The sequence below is a fragment of the Nyctibius grandis genome, chromosome 3 (assembly GCF_013368605.1).
Source record: "Nyctibius grandis isolate bNycGra1 chromosome 3, bNycGra1.pri, whole genome shotgun sequence".
Lineage (NCBI taxonomy): Eukaryota > Metazoa > Chordata > Aves > Nyctibiiformes > Nyctibiidae > Nyctibius > Nyctibius grandis.
The window spans coordinates 114,852,854-114,869,204 of record NC_090660.1 but is presented as its reverse complement, the minus strand read 5'-3'; the positions used below and the strand labels follow the sequence as shown (position 1 = coordinate 114,869,204).

Below are 16,351 nucleotides of genomic sequence, written 5' to 3'. Positions count from 1 at the left end.
CAACTACCTGAAGGGAGGTTGTAGCGCAGTGGGAGTCGGCCTCTTCTCCCAGGCAACCAGCGACAGGACAAGAGGACACAGCCTCAAGCTTGGCCAGGGGAGGGTCAGGTTGGACATGAGGAAGCATTTCTTCTCAGCAAGGGTCATTAGCCATTGGAAGGGGCTGCCCAGGGAGGTGGTGGAGTCACCACCTCTGGAGGGGTTTAAGAAAAGCCTGGACGTGGCACTTAGTGCCCTGGTCTAGTTGCCATGGTGGTGTCAGGGCAATGGTTGGACTCGATGAGCCCAGAGGGCTCTGCCAACCTGGTTGATTCTGTGATTCTATTCCCTCATCCAAGTCATTAATGAATATATTCAATAGTACTGGTCCCAGTACCGACCCTTGAGGGACTCCACTAGACACAGGCCTCCAACTGGACTCTGTCCCATTGACCACCACTCTCTGGCTTCGTTCCTTCACCCAGTTCCCAACCCACCTCACTACCCAACCATCCAGACCACACTTCCCCAGTTTAGCTGCGAGGATGAGGTGGGAGACCGTGTCAAACGCTTTAGTGACATCAAGGTAGGCTCGGGGAGGAACGCTGCCCAGGGCTCCCCTCCAGGTAAACCCACTGGGATTAAAGCTTCCAGCAAGCGACGGCGCCTGCGCCGTGTGCCTGGCAGCTGCCTTTGGACTGCAAATACAACGCAGCAGCTTTTATACCAGGACGATGCGCCGAGATGAAAGAGCTGATCCTACAGTGACTCATTCCCACGCCGAGGAGCAGTTGGAACGAGCCCTTTTTTAGCACAGGCGTTTTTATCCGTTCTTATTTTGGCAGCCCACGTGGCCCTCGCAGCAGCGCGCTTCGTCCCCCACACAGGGGGTTTAATTCTGCGTGGGGGGTCAGGCGGTGGGAGCCACTCACTGCTCCGAGCAGGACAGGAATGGGAGAGCAAAATATTTAGGGTGGGACTTGCTCAGAGCCCCGGGTGAGCTCCTTGGGCTAATGACATCGCTGGCTGGAAGCCCAGGTGACCAGCAGGTTTGGAAGCTTAACTGTACAGAGCGGTGGTGGCTGGCAAGAGCTGAGCTCGTCCGGTCTCAGCCCAGCACTTACTTGTCGAGGCAGGCAACGCTGAGGCACTTTTCCTGGGGCTGAGGCTGCGTGGTGCTGTCGCCGGCTGCAGCGGTCGTAGTGCTGGGTTCATTCTCCTGCAGGATGGAGTCAATGAACGTGGAGGGGGACAGAGGGGTTTCAACAGCAGGAGGGTTCCCTGGGCTGGCCTCCTCTACCTGGGGGCTGCGGACGGGACTGGGGGGTTCTTCTTTGATCCGGACCACGGGACTGCTCCTGAGAGAAACAGAAAGAAAACGGGTCAAAATCTCACTCTAACACATTGCCCCTCACGACAAGCAAGACCTTGAGGTGCTGGAGCGAGTCCAGAGAAGGGCAACGGGGCTGGGGAAGGGTCTGGAGCACAAGTGTGATGGGAGCGGCTGAGGGACCTGGGGCCTGGAGAAAATGAGGCTCAGGAGAGACCTTATTGCTGTCTACAAGTACCTAAAAGGAGGGTGTAGCGAGGTGGGGGTTGGTCTCTTCCCCAAGTAACAAGTGATAGGATGAGAGGAAATGGCCTCAAGTTGTGCCAGGGGAGGTTTAGGTTGGAGATCAGGGACAATTTCTTCATGGAAAGGGTTGTCAAGCGCTGGCACAGGCTGCCCAGGGCAGTGGTGGAGTCCCCATCCCTGGGGGGATTTAAAAGCCGTGTAGATGTGGTGCTGAGGGACATGGGTCAGTGGTGGCCTTGGCAGTGCTGGGTTAACGGTTGGACTCGATGATCTTAAAGGTCTTTTCCAACCTCAATGATTCTGTGATTCTATTCTGTGTTTCTGTGATTCTATTCTGTGACTCATTCTCGATTTCCAAGATCTGCTTCCACACAACAAGGGCAAAACCCCCTCGTGACCGCTCTTGCCTTTACACAAAGCCTCCAGAGTCAGCTACAAAGGTTGAACCTAAATATTTCTGCTCTGATTCTGATCCTAATCAGCTCCCCTGACGCAGCAACGGCTCGTGCTGTTACTGCAGCCTCAGCGTATTCCTCGTGGCTAAAGGTTTGTGGGGCTGCTCAGCCCAGGGACCACGCAGCCAGCTCTGGACAGGTGAGGTTAGTGGAAGGAGGGTGTGATTTTTCATTTAACAGCACAGTTAAAACAATCCAGCTTTTGATGTGGGCAGAGCCTAAATCACACACAAGTAGCACAGTGGATATACACCCTTTTTAAGTCACTGCTGAGACGGGTATGAGGCAATCATCACCACACCGGAGCCTGGGGTGGTTTAACTGCTCCCACGAGGTCAGCGGAGCGACTCCTTTGTGCAGACCAAGCCTGGGATCGGTGCTTTTACACCAGCACCCCGGTATTTTCAGATGTGCTGTTTTTATGGGAAGGGAAAATGGCTTTTTTCCTTTGGTCAGCCCGAATTTTACCACCCCAACTCCCTGATTTGGGGGTGTAAGAGGCACAATGAGTCCTACGGGAAAGGACAGCAACTAAAAAAAGACAGAGAAAAGGGCCATTAAGCGAACATATGGTCTATATTTAAGAGTGTGTTCCTGGCAGAGGGTATTAAAGGCAATAAATGGCATTTGTGGGTGATTCAGCACCTCAGGGGAAGTGCCAACGCCAGGAATAACCTATTAAAGAGGAAGAAAAAAGGAGTTGGGGGACCACAAGGTGCTAAGGAAAGATGGGTCCTTCTTGCGTGGGGAAGTCTGCGAGCTGGTGGGGGTTGGTGGGAGTGGGGATGTGGGGAGCAAGGGCTGAAGAGCCACGGGGAGGGATGCAGCGAGGGGCTTCCACTGCTGTGGAACGGCGTTGGCAGAGGCCAGTTACACAGTGAAACCCCCCAGGAGAGGTTCACACTAGACAGGGCAGGCAGAGGAGTGACTGTTGTTGGGAAAACTGAATTAAAGCTGAACAAAACCAACAACCAAGCAAAAATCTGCTGAGGCAGCGGCGTCCTGAATGAGACTGTCCTAGAGGGACAGGTCCAACTTTCTGTGAAGTCCTGCTAAGGCAAGTGGGATTGAGTTGAATCCTGTGCCCAGTTCTGGGCCCCGCACTTCAAGAGAGATGTTGAGGTGTTGGAATGAGTGCAGAGGAGGGTGACCAAGCTGGGGAAGGGTCTGGAGGGTCTGACCTGCGAGGAACGGCTGAGGGAGCTGGGGGTGTTTAGCCTGGAGAAGAGGAGGCTCCGAGGTGACCTTAGTGCAGTCTACAACTACCTGAAGGGAGGTTGTAGCGCAGTGGGAGTCGGCCTCTTCTCCCAGGCAACCAGCGCTAGGACAAGAGGACACAGCCTCAAGCTTCAACAGGGGAGGTTCAGGTTGGACATCAGGAAGCATTTCTGCTCAGCAAGGGTCATTAGCCATTGGAAGGGGCTGCCCAGGGAGGTGGTGGAGTCACCATCTCTGGAGGGGTTTAAGAAAAGCCTGGCCATGGCACTTAGTGCCCTGGTCTAGTTGCCATGGTGGTGTCAGGGCAATGGTTGGACTCGATGAGCCCAGAGGGCTCTTCCAACATCATTGATTCTGGGATCGAGTTCAAACACCCTGAACATCCCCTGTTCCAAGGGCTGTGCTGTTTTCCAGCTGTCCCTCACGGGGGATTCTTAACAGAAGAGGCACGTTCTACTGGTGTTTGACTGCTCAGCTCACTGGGAAACACGTTCTCCCTCTGCAGATAGCTTCAGATTTTACGAGAGCACCAGCATACCTTTCATCGAGGCTGCCGCTGGGAGATGCTGAAGGGCTGGACTGGGCTAGCTCGGTCACGTCGGAGATAATGGGACCAGAGTTGGCTGAAGAATCCGGGGAATACAGGTTGGAGCCACTATATGCTGGGGAAGAAGCCTGAAATGACAATCAGAGCATTCGCGGTGTGAAGCACCAGGCAGGTACCGTACGTTGTCCCACGTCGGGGAGATGGAGCGGGAGGAGGCACGTCACAACAGCCCAAACTCCCGACCCACCCCAGGCAGGACTCAACACAACGCCTAGAAATACAGTAGTGCCAACCCAAAGCACTACTAAAATAAAATAAAATTGGACTTTTGTTCTGTAAACTTCATTTTCTTGGAAATAATGGAATTTAAAAAGTAAAAAGAGTGGATTCTTTTTCGGGATCATTCAACACTTGGGTTTTTAGAAGCCCAGATTTTCAGCCTTCCCCTTCCACCAAAACTCCATTCTCTTTCTTAAATAAAACTGAAATTCTTATGAGTGAGATCTACAGGTGTAAGAAATAGAGATTTCTATGCTATAACAGCCCATGAAATGGCTGCATTTTGATATCAGTCTTGATAAGGAGCAAATTAATTGAGACGTTTGAGTGAACCTGAATCCCCTCTCTTCGTTGTGCATCAGTGTTTGTCTGTTCAGGAGACAAAGGAAACTCCAGCTCAGCAGATGCACCCAGGGGTGTCAGAAAACCAGCAGGGATGTGGAGAATACCCTGGTCTGTCCTGACCTGCAGAGAAATATTTGCCTACAGGAAAGCTGGAGAGGGGCTTTTGACAAGGGCGTGGAGTGACAGGACGAGGGGGAACGGTTTTAAACTGCAAGAGGGGAGATTGAGATGAGATGTGAGGAAGCAATTCTTTGCTGTGAGGGTGGTGAGAGCCTGACCCAGGTTGGCCAGAGAAGCTGTGACTGCCCCCTCCCTGGCAGGGTTCAAGGGCAGGTTGGATGCGGCTGGGAGCAACCTGGTCTGGTGGAAGGTGTCCCTGCCTGTGGCAGGGGATTGGGACTGGGTGGGCTTTAAGGTCCCTTCCCACCCAAACCACCTGGGCCAGGCTCTCACCACCCTCACACCAAAGAATTGCTTCCTCAGATCTCATCTCAATCTCCTCTCTCAGTTTAAAACCGTTCCCCCTCATCCTGTCACTCCACGCCTTTAAGGCATCAAGATGTCAAGGTCAGGACTGCCCATGCCTCACCCCCACTAAGGTCTTACACCATGTTAACTCTCTTGTGAAAACACACTTTTCTTTCCCCCTGTCAAAGCAGGGACCATGGCATGTCAGGATCCAGCGTCCTCCTGGGCAGCTGGCTCTGAAAAACTCCCCAACTATCATTTCTCAGTTCTGTTTGGAGCTGAAAATCATAAACACCGAAGTCTGAGAAAAGACGTCCACCTGCATTTCCCATAACTGGGACAATCCCATAATACCTGGAAGAGCTCCCGGTGGTTCTGTGTAAGTATTTGCTGCGTGCAAGAGTAAAGGCGCTTCTAAAAACGAGATCAGAGGCTTAGACAGGAGCTGGAAGGGGAACAGAGAGCTGCCACGGAGGGTGGTCTCACTGCAGGAGAGCTCTTTAACGTGATTTAGCTATTTTGGTTCTAAAAACATTCATCAGGATCACCTTGGCATAGCAGGGCAGCTCGAGGGCAGGAGCCAGCGGCCTGAACCCGCTGGCCCGAACAGGATGTCCCTGGGCAGCACGGGCAGGATTGTGGCCTGGAATTGGGGACAGCTTTTCCTTTGCTCCAAGCAGCTGATACGAAAGCTTAGCTGTGTTCCCAGCTGTAAAGCCTTCCTCCTGGACCACAGCACTGCCAGAGGATCAGGATAAAGAAGAACTTTGATTCACGCAACAGCTTTGGCCAAGAAACACCAGCTGGCTTTGCCGTGGCAGCGAGCGGGGGAGGCGCAGACCAAGAGAGAGGCCCTGGATTTACGTGGTGCAGTTCCCCAGGGCACACACTGATACGAACCAGATCAAAAGGGCAACGAAGGTGGGGAAGGGTGTGGAGCACAAGTGTGATGGGAGCGGCTGAGGGACCTGGGGGGGTTTAGCCTGGAGAAAAGGAGGCTGAGGGGAGACCTTCTCGCTCCCTACAACTGCCTGCAAGGAGGGTGTAGCGAGGGGGGGTCGGTCTCTTCTCCCAGGTAACAAGCGACAGGACGAGAGGAACCGGCCTCAAGTTGTGCCAGGGGAGGGTTAGGTTGGAGATCAGGGACAATTTCTTCATGGAAAGGGTTGTCAAGCGCTGGCACAGGCTGCCCAGGGCAGTGGTGGAGTCCCCATCCCTGGGGGGATTTAAAAGCCGTGTAGATGTGGTGCTGAGGGACATGGGTCAGTGGTGGCCTTGGCAGTGCTGGGGTAACAGTTGGACTTGATGATCTTAAAGGTCCTTCCCAACCAAAATGATTCTGTGATTCTATGAAACAGAGCATCTAAAATGAAAACAACCATGTCAAGACACGAGCTTTCGTGGATTAGCACAGGCCTGAGGCGATCAAAAGCAAACAGTCACCAACCGTGTCACACCTCTGCTGTCAGCAGTGAGCGCTGAGCCAGCCACCTCGCCCTCAGGACGTGCCATGAAGGCGGCTCTTCAGCTCTCAGGGTACGGGTTGAGTCTTCCAACCCTTGCAGTAAGTCCAAACCCACAGTTTCAGACCTGCACGGCTTGAAGATCTCAGCATCAAAGCATCGTGCAGTGCCATGACAGCAGGTTTACGTGCAGGCACACTGCAGCTCTCAGGTCAAAATGGAAATAGCAGCATGAGGGACCCTGCTCCCCTCCTCTGGCTTATGAGGCCGAGCAGACTCAATGCACACAGGCCGGGGAACAAGTCTGTAGCTCATCTGGAAGAGGATTCAGGGCCAGCTTTAATGGGTTTGGAGAAGACTCCTTGTGTCCACTGGCCACTGAGCAGCCCTGGGAAGCAGCACATCAAAAGGTGCAGAGAAGGATGGGAAAGCACAGACAAACCTCAGGATTTACTGGGATCCAGCAGCAGTTTGGAGGACAGTCCAGAGCACACATCTACAGAGGCTCCTCCTAGAAGGATGTGTCACTGTGAGGCCACCTCCTGCAGGCACCCAGGTGAGGTGCACCATGAGCTAGGCAGCGGGTAACTGCGTGGCATTCACCCATTGCAATGAGGCCAAGGTCTGAACAACATCCACATCCAACTATGAACTCATTTCTTCTGGACTATGCATTGAAACCATCTTGCAGGAGACACCTTCACCTCAAAAGCTACTGCCTGCTCTCTCATCTCAAGGCTTTAATCACAGAATCAAAGAATGGTTTGGGGTTGGAAAGGAACTTAAACTCATCCAGTTCCACCCCCCTGCCACGGGCAGGGACACCTTCCACTAGACCAGGTTGCTCCAAGCCCCATCCAACCTGGCCTTGAACACTGCCAAGTTGGATGGGGCTTTGCCAATACCACACAGCCTTCCCTACATCGGGGATTGTTCTGTGCATAAGCACCAGTTGGCTTTGTTCCTTCTTCCCACCTTGCTCCCTACCTCCACAGACACAATTCAGCTCTGATCCCCCAACATGAGAAGGACACCGAGCTGTTGGAGCGAGTCCAGAGGAGGCCACAAAGATGCTCAGAGGGCTGGAGCCCCTCTGCTCTGGAGACAGGCTGAGAGAGCTGGGGCTGTTCAGCCTGGAGAAGAGAAGGCTCCGCAGAGACCTTCTAGCACCTTCCAGTGCCTGAAGGGGCTACAGGAAAGCGGGAGAGGGGCTTTTGACAAGGGTATGGAGTGACAGGACGAGGGGGAACGGTTTGAAACTGCAAGAGGGGAGATTGAGATGAGATCTGAGGAAGAAATTCTTTGGTGTGAGGGTGGTGAGAGCCTGGCCCAGGTTGCCCAGAGAAGCTGTGACTGCCCCCTCCCTGGCAGGGTTCAAGGCCAGGCTGGATGGGGCTTGGAGCAGCCTGGTCTGGTGGAAGGTGTCCCTGCCCGTGGCAGGGGGTTGGGACTGGATGGGCTTTAAGGTCCCTTCCAACCCAAACGAGCCTGTAATTCTATGATCACTTGGGTCTTTGCTACTTCAGGCCTGTGTCTCAGCCAGGCTCTGACCCACGGCACCTTCCCTGACCGAAAGGCAGCTGCTTTGGAGGGACTAATGCTAATTATACATGGTCACGCATTAATTAGGCAATATGAGCGAATGTTTAGCAGGGACTGACTGACATCAATGCGTTTTGTTCGTGACAAAACCAAAACATGGACCAAGTCAGCAGATGTAGGCTAAGCAAGAAGGCACCACTTCAACCCATCTCTGCTTTCAGTGGAATTCAGATAACTTCTCGCTTGGTCTGCAAGCTGAATCCCAGACTGGTTTGGGTTGGAAGGGACCTTAAAGCCCATCCAGTTCCAACCCCCTGCCATGAGCAGGGACACCTTCCACCAGACCAGGTTGCTCCAAGCCCCATCCAATCCTCGGCCCCATCACAACTATCATCGAGCATTACCAGCTCACAGCTCTCTCCGCGTTGGCTAAGCTAGAACGCAGCTGCCACCTTAAAACACTTTTGCCAAACAAAACAAAGAGGTTGTGAGCACACAGTTGGACAAGACCAGCTGGAGAAGAGCCTCAAACGGGCCCCTCCCCGTGTCCTCGCCCCCTCTCCAAGGCCAGGCGTGCACGGCGTTACTTACTGCGTACGGGGATGAGCCGTGGACGTGCTCCAAGGAGTACTGGCGGCTGTATTTCGGCATGGAATGTGCTGAACTGCTGTCGTTCAACATCAGGGGGCTGCAAAAGATGCCCAAACACCACAGGAGTTACCGCGCTGCCGGCACCGGCTCTCAGGCACCACCTCTCCCCGGCAGAACCCACCGCCCCAACCCCAGAACCGGGTCCTTGCACCCACCCGAGGGGCCAACGCACAACCGACCCCAGGTCTGGGTGCCTCGGAGGGGCAAGTGGCCACGGGGGTGGCTGTGTCAGTGCAGGAGAGCAGGCAGCCCCCCGACACAGAGGAAGACAATGAGCCCCCGTGAACAGCCCCTGGGCTACATTTTGCAAGTCTATTGAGCAGAAATGTAAAACCTCAGGCCTCAGAGGACTTCTTTATAGTCCCTGGTCACCTCCTTCTGCAGGCCTGTATTGTCAGTGCTCTGCTTGGCTTCACTTCTCCATGGTCACCTGCTCCAAAGATTGATTACTCGTGGTCAGCTGTGACACAACCACTTCTGGGGCCCTTTTCATGTACTCGAGTACTGTGGAGAAACTCTTTCTCCTTAAAAGATAAATCATTTCAGCATGTCTTGGACATTATCACCGTATAAACCACTATCTTCATTAATAATAATCAAGCCTGCTGTGGTGTTGTCTGCCATATGGTGCTGCTGGGCACTGCTCAAACACAAAAGGGCAGCCTTGCAATTCGACAGGCAACACGGGACGAGGTGGGGGCAGGAAGAGACACACGACGGAGTATCTGCCAGTTCAGCTGTGAACAAGTGCAAAAAGTCAGGTGGAGGAGGAGCCCATGGCACAGGATGAGGGTGGAAGAGCGGGGCCCGTTCAGCCTGGTGGTGTGTCAGAGGAGAGACAAGAGGAGAACCATCTGTAAAAGCTGAGGAGGGACAAGTGATTGTGCTACAGCACAATCCTGGGACAAAACCAAGCTACTATTAACTGGCCAAACCAAATGAGCCTGGAATTGTTCTTAATCACTACGGTGTTTAAGTACTGAATGGTCATCCAGCACGACTGTTGGAGCGAGTCCAGAGGAGGGTGACCAAGCTGGGGAAGGGTCTGGAGGGTCTGACCTGCGAGGAACGGCTGAGGGAGCTGGGGGTGTTTAGCCTGGAGAAGAGGAGGCTCAGAGGTGACCTTAGTGCAGTCTACAACTACCTGAAGGGAGGTTGTAGTGAAGTGGGAGTCGGCCTCTTCTCCCAGGCAACTAGAGATAGGACAAGAGGACACAGCCTCAAGCTTGGCCAGGGGAGGTTCAGGTTGGACATGAGGAAGCATTTCTTCTCAGCAAGGGTCATTAGCCATTGGAAGGGGCTGCCCAGGGAGGTGGTGGAGTCACCATCTCTGGAGGGGTTTAAGAAAAGCCTGGCCATGGCACTTAGTGCCCTGGTCTAGTTGCCATGGTGGTGTCAGGGCAACGGTTGGACTCGAGGAGCCCAGAGGGCTCTTCCAACCTCATTGATTCTGGGATTGTGTAACTAGGAAGGGGCAAAATAAACCACAGCACGTTTGAGGACAGGCTTGATTAGTCTGTGAAGGCAGCAGGAGGCCGGTCCAGCTGGTCCAACGTCTCCCTTTGGGTGTAACAACAGAAATACCACGGCAGTGCCACGAGACTATCTGAGCAGTGCAGGCGCCCAGCCCTCACTGTGCGTGCCGCCGCGGTGCAGCAGCGGTTCCCACAGTGCAGTGGTTAGCTATGAAGTAGGTTCTGCACGGGCTGATGTGGCCTGGATCACAAATGCTTCTGGGTATCAGTCGCATAGCAGTGTTAGCTGGTTGTGGCTGGAGCAAGTACTTGAAGGCTCACATGATCCCAGTGACCGCTGTCCACTCCTACCCCACTGGCAAGGCTGCTACAGAAGACAGAGATCTGGGGGACCCACTCTGCTGATCCTCTATGCTCTCAGACAGGGAACCTTTATCTGGAGGTAGAAATGCAGACTTACATCTTCCTCTTCACCCCAAGAATACGGTTGGATTGCACCAATGAAATCAAAAACTGGATAAGCTGTAAAGAAAAAAAGGAAAACCGCATTATGGTGTGCACAGAACTCGGATAAGCACGGGCAGAAATAGCTCTGGGACCCTGTGCTCAGAGCAGGGCCAGAGCTGGGCGCAGGGGGACGGGGCAGAGTGATGACTGCAACCCTTGGCACAAAGGTGAAGGTTGGGGGTAAAGCTGGTACGTGGCAGCCAAGTGAATTCTGCACCGTAACGCTGCCAGCCCAAAGGTAGCCTCTCCCAGCTGGATTTCCAGAATCTCATGGTAACAAGAAAACACAGTGATCAAAATTATTATTATATGGAGAATGGATGGAGAGCAGCCCTGAGGAGAAGGGCTTGGGGGTGATGGGTGACGAGAAGCTCACCATGAGCCGGCAACGTGCGCTGGCAGCCCAGAAAGCCACCCGTGTCCTGGGCTGCATCCCCAGCAGCGTGGCCAGCAGGGCGAGGGAGGGGATTCTGCCCCTCTGCTCCGCTCTCATGAGACCCCCCTGCAGTGCTGCGTCCAGCTCTGGGGCCCCCAACAGAAGAAGGACACGGAACTGTTGGAGCGAGTCCAGAGGAGGCCACGGAGATGCTCAGAGGGCTGGAGCCCCTCTGCTCTGGAGACAGGCTGAGAGAGCTGGGGCTGTTCAGCCTGGAGAAGAGAAGGCTCCGCAGAGACCTTCTAGCACCTTCCAGTGCCTGAAGGGGCTACAGGAAAGCAGGAGAGGGGCTGTTTACAAGGGCCTGGAGTGACAGGACGAGGGGGAACGGTTTTAAACTGCAAGAGGGGAGATTGAGATGAGATGTGAGGAAGCAATTCTTTGGTGTGAGGGTGGTGAGAGCCTGGCCCAGGTTGCCCAGAGAAGCTGTGGCTGCCCCCTCCCTGGCAGGGTTCAAGGCCAGGCTGGATGGGGCTGGGAGCAACCTGGTGTGGTGGAAGGTGTCCCTGCCCGTGGCAGGGGGCTGGAACTGGATGGGCTTTAAGGTCCCTTCCCACCCAAACCAGTCTGGGATTCTCTGATTCCCAAACAGAATTAATGCCTCTGCATCCCACCGATCCCACACGTGCCCAGCCGGTCACTGCATCACCGCCTACACGAACACGAGAACGTCTCAATCCCTCCGTCTGGAAGACCAGGATTTACCTTATTGACAACTTTCTGCTGCTGAGCGTGCTTCTGCCTCAAGCTGGCTACTTCCCTCCACAACGCCTCGTTCTCGCTGCAAGAGAAGAAAAAAGCCATCAGAGAAAAAAAAACCCGCAGCCTCTCAGGCAGAGCAAACAAAGCACGGGGCAAGCTGGAAAACTGCAGCGGGGGTTTTGCCGACATCTCCAGATACCGGCTCATTTACAGCCTCCTGGGGCTGCGGGTGAAATTGTGTTCATTAACTTTGCTTTGCCATCATTGGAGCTCGTGCGGCTCCAGAAGCAGCAGCTATTCACACGTGGGCAGTAACGCAGAGCCTTACCCAGAGAGAGCGAGCAGCTCGCAGCTGCTACGAGCCATTACTGCGCCCTTGTGGAAAGGCCCCTGGTGACCCAGCTCAATCTCCTTGATCTGACCCAGGTGCACGCAGGGCTGGTTATAAATCGGCGTCTCTAGAGACAGGGAGGGGGAAAGCTGAGGAGGAGCGAGCTCCGCATCCAGGCAGAGCCCCGGGCTGCGTCGGGACGGAGTGTGGGCTGCACAACCACAGCACAACCGTCCCTCTGTGCTCGGCACTGGTGAGGGGGCACCTTGAATCCTGTGTCCAGTTGTGGGCCCCGCACTTCAAGAGAGATGTTGAGGTGTTGGAGCGAGTGCAGAGGAGGGCGACCAAGCTGAGGAAGGGTCTGGAGGGTCTCACCTGCGAGGAACAGCTGAAGGAGCTGGGGGTGTTTAGCCTGGAGAAGAGGAGGCTCAGAGGTGACCTTAGTGCAGTCTACAACTACCTGAAGGGAGGTTGTAGTGAAGTGGGAGTCGGCCTCTTCTCCCAGGCAACCAGCGACAGGACAAGAGGACACAGCCTCAAGCTTAGCCAGGAGAGGGTCAGGTTGGACATGAGGAAGCATTTCTTCTCAGCAAGGGTCATTAGCCATTGGAAGGGGCTGCCCAGGGAGGTGGTGGAGTCACCATCTCTGGAGGGGTTGAAGAAAAGCCTGGCCATGGCCCTTAGTGCCCTGGTCTAGTTGCCATGGTGGTGTCAGGGCAATGGTTGGACTCGATGAGCCCAGAGGGCTCTTCCAACCTCATTGATTCTGTGATTCTGAGGAGCTGCACAGCACCTACCCCTCGATTTCCTCCTGCAGCAGCAATTCCCAAACTCTCCACACTTTTTAGAACTCCGTATTTGGCTTTTCTACACAAATAAATGAAACCAGCAACGATCGGGTTTGTGTGTTCTGTGACACATGGAGACATTAGCAATAAACCTGCAACGTTTTCTCCTACTCTTAAAGCCACCAGAGCTCCGAGGAGCTCCCAGGTGCTACGGTTTAAGTTACATGTTTATGTGACCCCAGCACTGATACGGTCTCAATGCCAGAGAGTTACTCCACAAGCAAACCAGCCATTTCAAGCCTTTTTTGGGGACACCCCCTTCTTTGCAGGATCTTTACTGCTCAAGCTAAAAAATCCCTTTCAGATTTTAATTCAATGACTTTTCCCTCCGGAGGGTTTTGAACCAGTGGTGACGATCCAGGAGAGGGTGGACGGGTTCCCTCGGACATCAGGAAGGAGGAACAGGATGGTGGTGCCTGGCAGAGCCTACCCAGAACGGAGCAGCCAGAGGCCCCCAGTTGTACTTGAGCCCTCGGCAGAGCAAAAGGGTGGGTGACAAAAACCCAGAGAGGGAAAACTCACACGAAATTACTCCAGCCTTCTCAAAACAGGCTGTCACCTGCAGATGCATCAAATGTGTCCAAGAGCCATGAAGATGATCCAAGGGCTGGAGCCCCTCTGCTCTGGAGACAGGCTGAGAGAGCTGGGGCTGTTCAGCCTGGAGAAGAGAAGGCTCCAGGGAGACCTTCTAGCACCTTCCAGCGCCTGAAGGGGCTACAGGAAAGCGGGAGAGGGGCTTTTGACAAGGGCCTGGAGTGACAGGACGAGGGGGAACGGTTTGAAACTGCAAGAGGGGAGATTGAGATGAGATGTGAGGAAGCAATTCTTTGCTGTGAGGGTGGTGAGAGCCTGGCCCAGGTTGCCCAGAGAAGCTGTGGCTGCCCCCTCCCTGGCAGTGTTCAAGGGCAGGTTGGATGGGGCTGGGAGCAACCTGGTGTGGTGGAAGGTGTCCCTGCCCGTGGCAGGGGGCTGGGACTGGATGGGCTTTAAGGTCCCTTCCCACCCAAACCAGTCTGTGATTCTCAAGCAAGCGTTCACCCTCGGAGGGGACAGTCAGCCCGAGCTGCCCGCTTGCCCGCAGCAAGGGTGAGCTTACAGCCAAGGGGCTGCGTTTTGTCTACGGCGAGGAGCAGCCGGAGCTTTCGGCAGCGAACCCAGAGCGTCCCTAAATGCAGCGCAGCAGCGTGGGGACGCGAGGGGCCTCGGGGGTGGGAGCCGGTGCCCTCGTATCGACGGGTACAGCTGCGGTTATCTCAGCTGCGCCGCCGCTCCCCACGCACCAGCTGCCAATTACGCGCACGGCGGATCGCTGCTCCGGGCCCCGGCGGGGGTTTGGGGAGGTCTGTAAATTAGCCAAGCTCTCCTGGGCACAGACCATCTGAACGCCGCTTCCTCCGGTCGCCTCGGGACAGAAAAGCGCATCGAGAGCTCGCCGGGCCCCGGCGCTCGAAAGGGAAGAGCCGCAGCCCTGCGCCCGCTGCCGAAATCCCAAGGGCGAGGGGCAGAAATCACGCCGCCCCCGCAGCACCGGCCGCTGCCCGTGCCACACCTGAGCCACGCACAGAGGTCGAGGGCTGGCGGATCGGAGCCGGTGATGTATCACGAAAGGCAAAGAAAGAAGGTGGTGACTGCTCATTAGGCAGCGGGAGAGAAACAGCTGGACACAGGGTCCCCCAAGGGTTAAACTCATCTGAGAGCAGCAAAAAAACCCCTTTAATACTTTCTTTAGCCCACTGTTTTATGAGGCAATTAAAGGCCGGTGAGGAGTTTACAAGGGGCAGCTTCAAACATTTCATTTCGGGAGTTATTAGAAGATCTTTGAAGCGTTTTGTTCAGGCAATATTTTACGGGACTGCCTAAAGCCAAGCCCGCTCCGCACCTGCCTCTCTTAAACCGCTGCTCCTCGGGGACGCCCCGTGCAGCCGGGACGCTGTGAAGCCGGGGGTGAGGTCCAGCAGCCTTAGAAGAAGGTTTGTGGCTCGGAGCAGAGAAGGGGTATGTGCCTCTCGAAAGCACAAGACAAGGGACTCCTCTCTTCTGCAGCGGAGGGCGCGTGGGATCGGCCAACAAGCAAAGGGCTGCCTGTCCGTGGTCCCCCCAGCTACAGAATCCCAGAATCACTGAGGTTGGAAGAGCCCTCTCGGCTCATCGAGTCCAACCATTGCCCTCACACCACCATGGCAACTAGACCAGGGCACTAAGTGCCATGGCCAGGCTTTTCTTAAACCCCTCCAGAGATGGTGACTCCACCACCTCCCTGGGCAGCCCCTTCCAATGGCTAATGCCCCTTGCTGAGAAGAAATGCTTCCTCATGTCCAACCTGACCCTCCCCTGGCCAAGCTTGAGGCTGTGTCCTCTTGTCCTAGCGCTGGTTGCCTGGGAGAAGAGGCCGACTCCCACCCCGCTCCAACCTCCCTTCAGGTAGTTGTAGCCTGCACTAAGGTCACCTCTGAGCCTCCTCTTCTCCAGGCTAAACACCCCCAGCTCCCTCAGCCGTTCCTCGCAGGTCAGACCCTCCAGACCCTTCCCCAGCTTGGTCGCCCTCCTCTGGACTCTCTCCAACACCTCAACATCTTTCTTGAACTGCTCCTGATGCTCCTCCATCCAGATACCACAGCATGCACCCACCTCGGCTGGGAAGCTGGATCCTGGGGGAAGCACGGGGTCTGCAGGCAGAATCCCCAGCTACACATCTATTTCCACCCCCCCCCAGCAAACCAGTCTTCCCCAGTTTGAGCCCAGAGCCAATGCAGGGCTGCTCAGAGAGAGCCCAGGGGCTCAGGACGCCCGCGCGCTTCTGCCAGCCAGAGAATGACATTTGTTATCTCCCGAAGCCAGAGGAGACGCTCATTTATCACCGCGCCTGTACGAGGGTCCTCAGGAGAAACGTCCGTCCTGCTTGAAAAACAGCCTTTCCAAAGAGCTTTAATTACCAGCACACACCCAGGGAAAGGGTCGTTCCTCTCCTTTCAGATAAAATTACTCCGGGCAAAAGCCGCGCTCGACTTCACAGCGAGCAATTTCTGCAATAAATGAGCAATTTTTTATCCAATATTTTGCAATTTAAAGAAAATGCAGCCTCGCAAGCTGTCACACTCCATCGGGGCTGTGCTGCTACTTGGCTTTTTTCTTAAAGCCAGGCTTTTAGAGCCAGGGAGCTACAGGAGCGAGTCGTCCTCTCTCTGTTTGAAGGTAAAACTCCAGCTCTCGCTGCAGGAAGCATCTGTGCACCACAAACACCGAGAGTACGCACAGAAAAACCCCACAATTCAAGTTTTTTACATCTCCTGCTTCACAGGTTTGAACCCTGAAGACTTACGCTAGAAAATAGATGATTTTCAAACACAGCGTGTGATTGTGACCGTACACGAACACACTCGCTGCCCGCAGAGTTTGTGTTGGAGCTTTTTTCTGTCCCACACTATTTTTATCTCATGGCACAAGCTGCTTCCGAATTTATTTAAAAGTGGCACTGCAGCAAGCAGCGGGTTCCTCCATCACGCAGCACACTGATGTTCTGGTACTTCAG

General features: G+C 54.7%; 1 protein-coding gene across 2 annotated transcripts in view; it reads right to left on the bottom strand.

Annotated features, from left to right (window-relative positions):
• Nucleotides 1-16,351, bottom strand: part of HSF1 (heat shock transcription factor 1) — a 73,072-nt gene that overhangs the window by 14,689 nt on the left and 42,032 nt on the right. Inside the window, exons 5-10 of one of the 2 annotated variants that reach the window (XM_068395740.1) lie at nucleotides 11,647-11,722; nucleotides 10,459-10,520; nucleotides 8,464-8,560; nucleotides 3,767-3,903; nucleotides 1,280-1,337; nucleotides 1,104-1,198 (exon numbers count right to left, since the gene is read on the bottom strand). In XM_068395740.1, coding sequence (XP_068251841.1) covers nucleotides 1,104-1,198; nucleotides 1,280-1,337; nucleotides 3,767-3,903; nucleotides 8,464-8,560; nucleotides 10,459-10,520; nucleotides 11,647-11,722 — 525 coding nt within the window. Of the gene's footprint in view, nucleotides 1-1,103; nucleotides 1,338-3,766; nucleotides 3,904-8,463; nucleotides 8,561-10,458; nucleotides 10,521-11,646; nucleotides 11,723-16,351 lie in introns of both variants that reach the window. The other variant, XM_068395739.1, reaches the window with a different exon arrangement.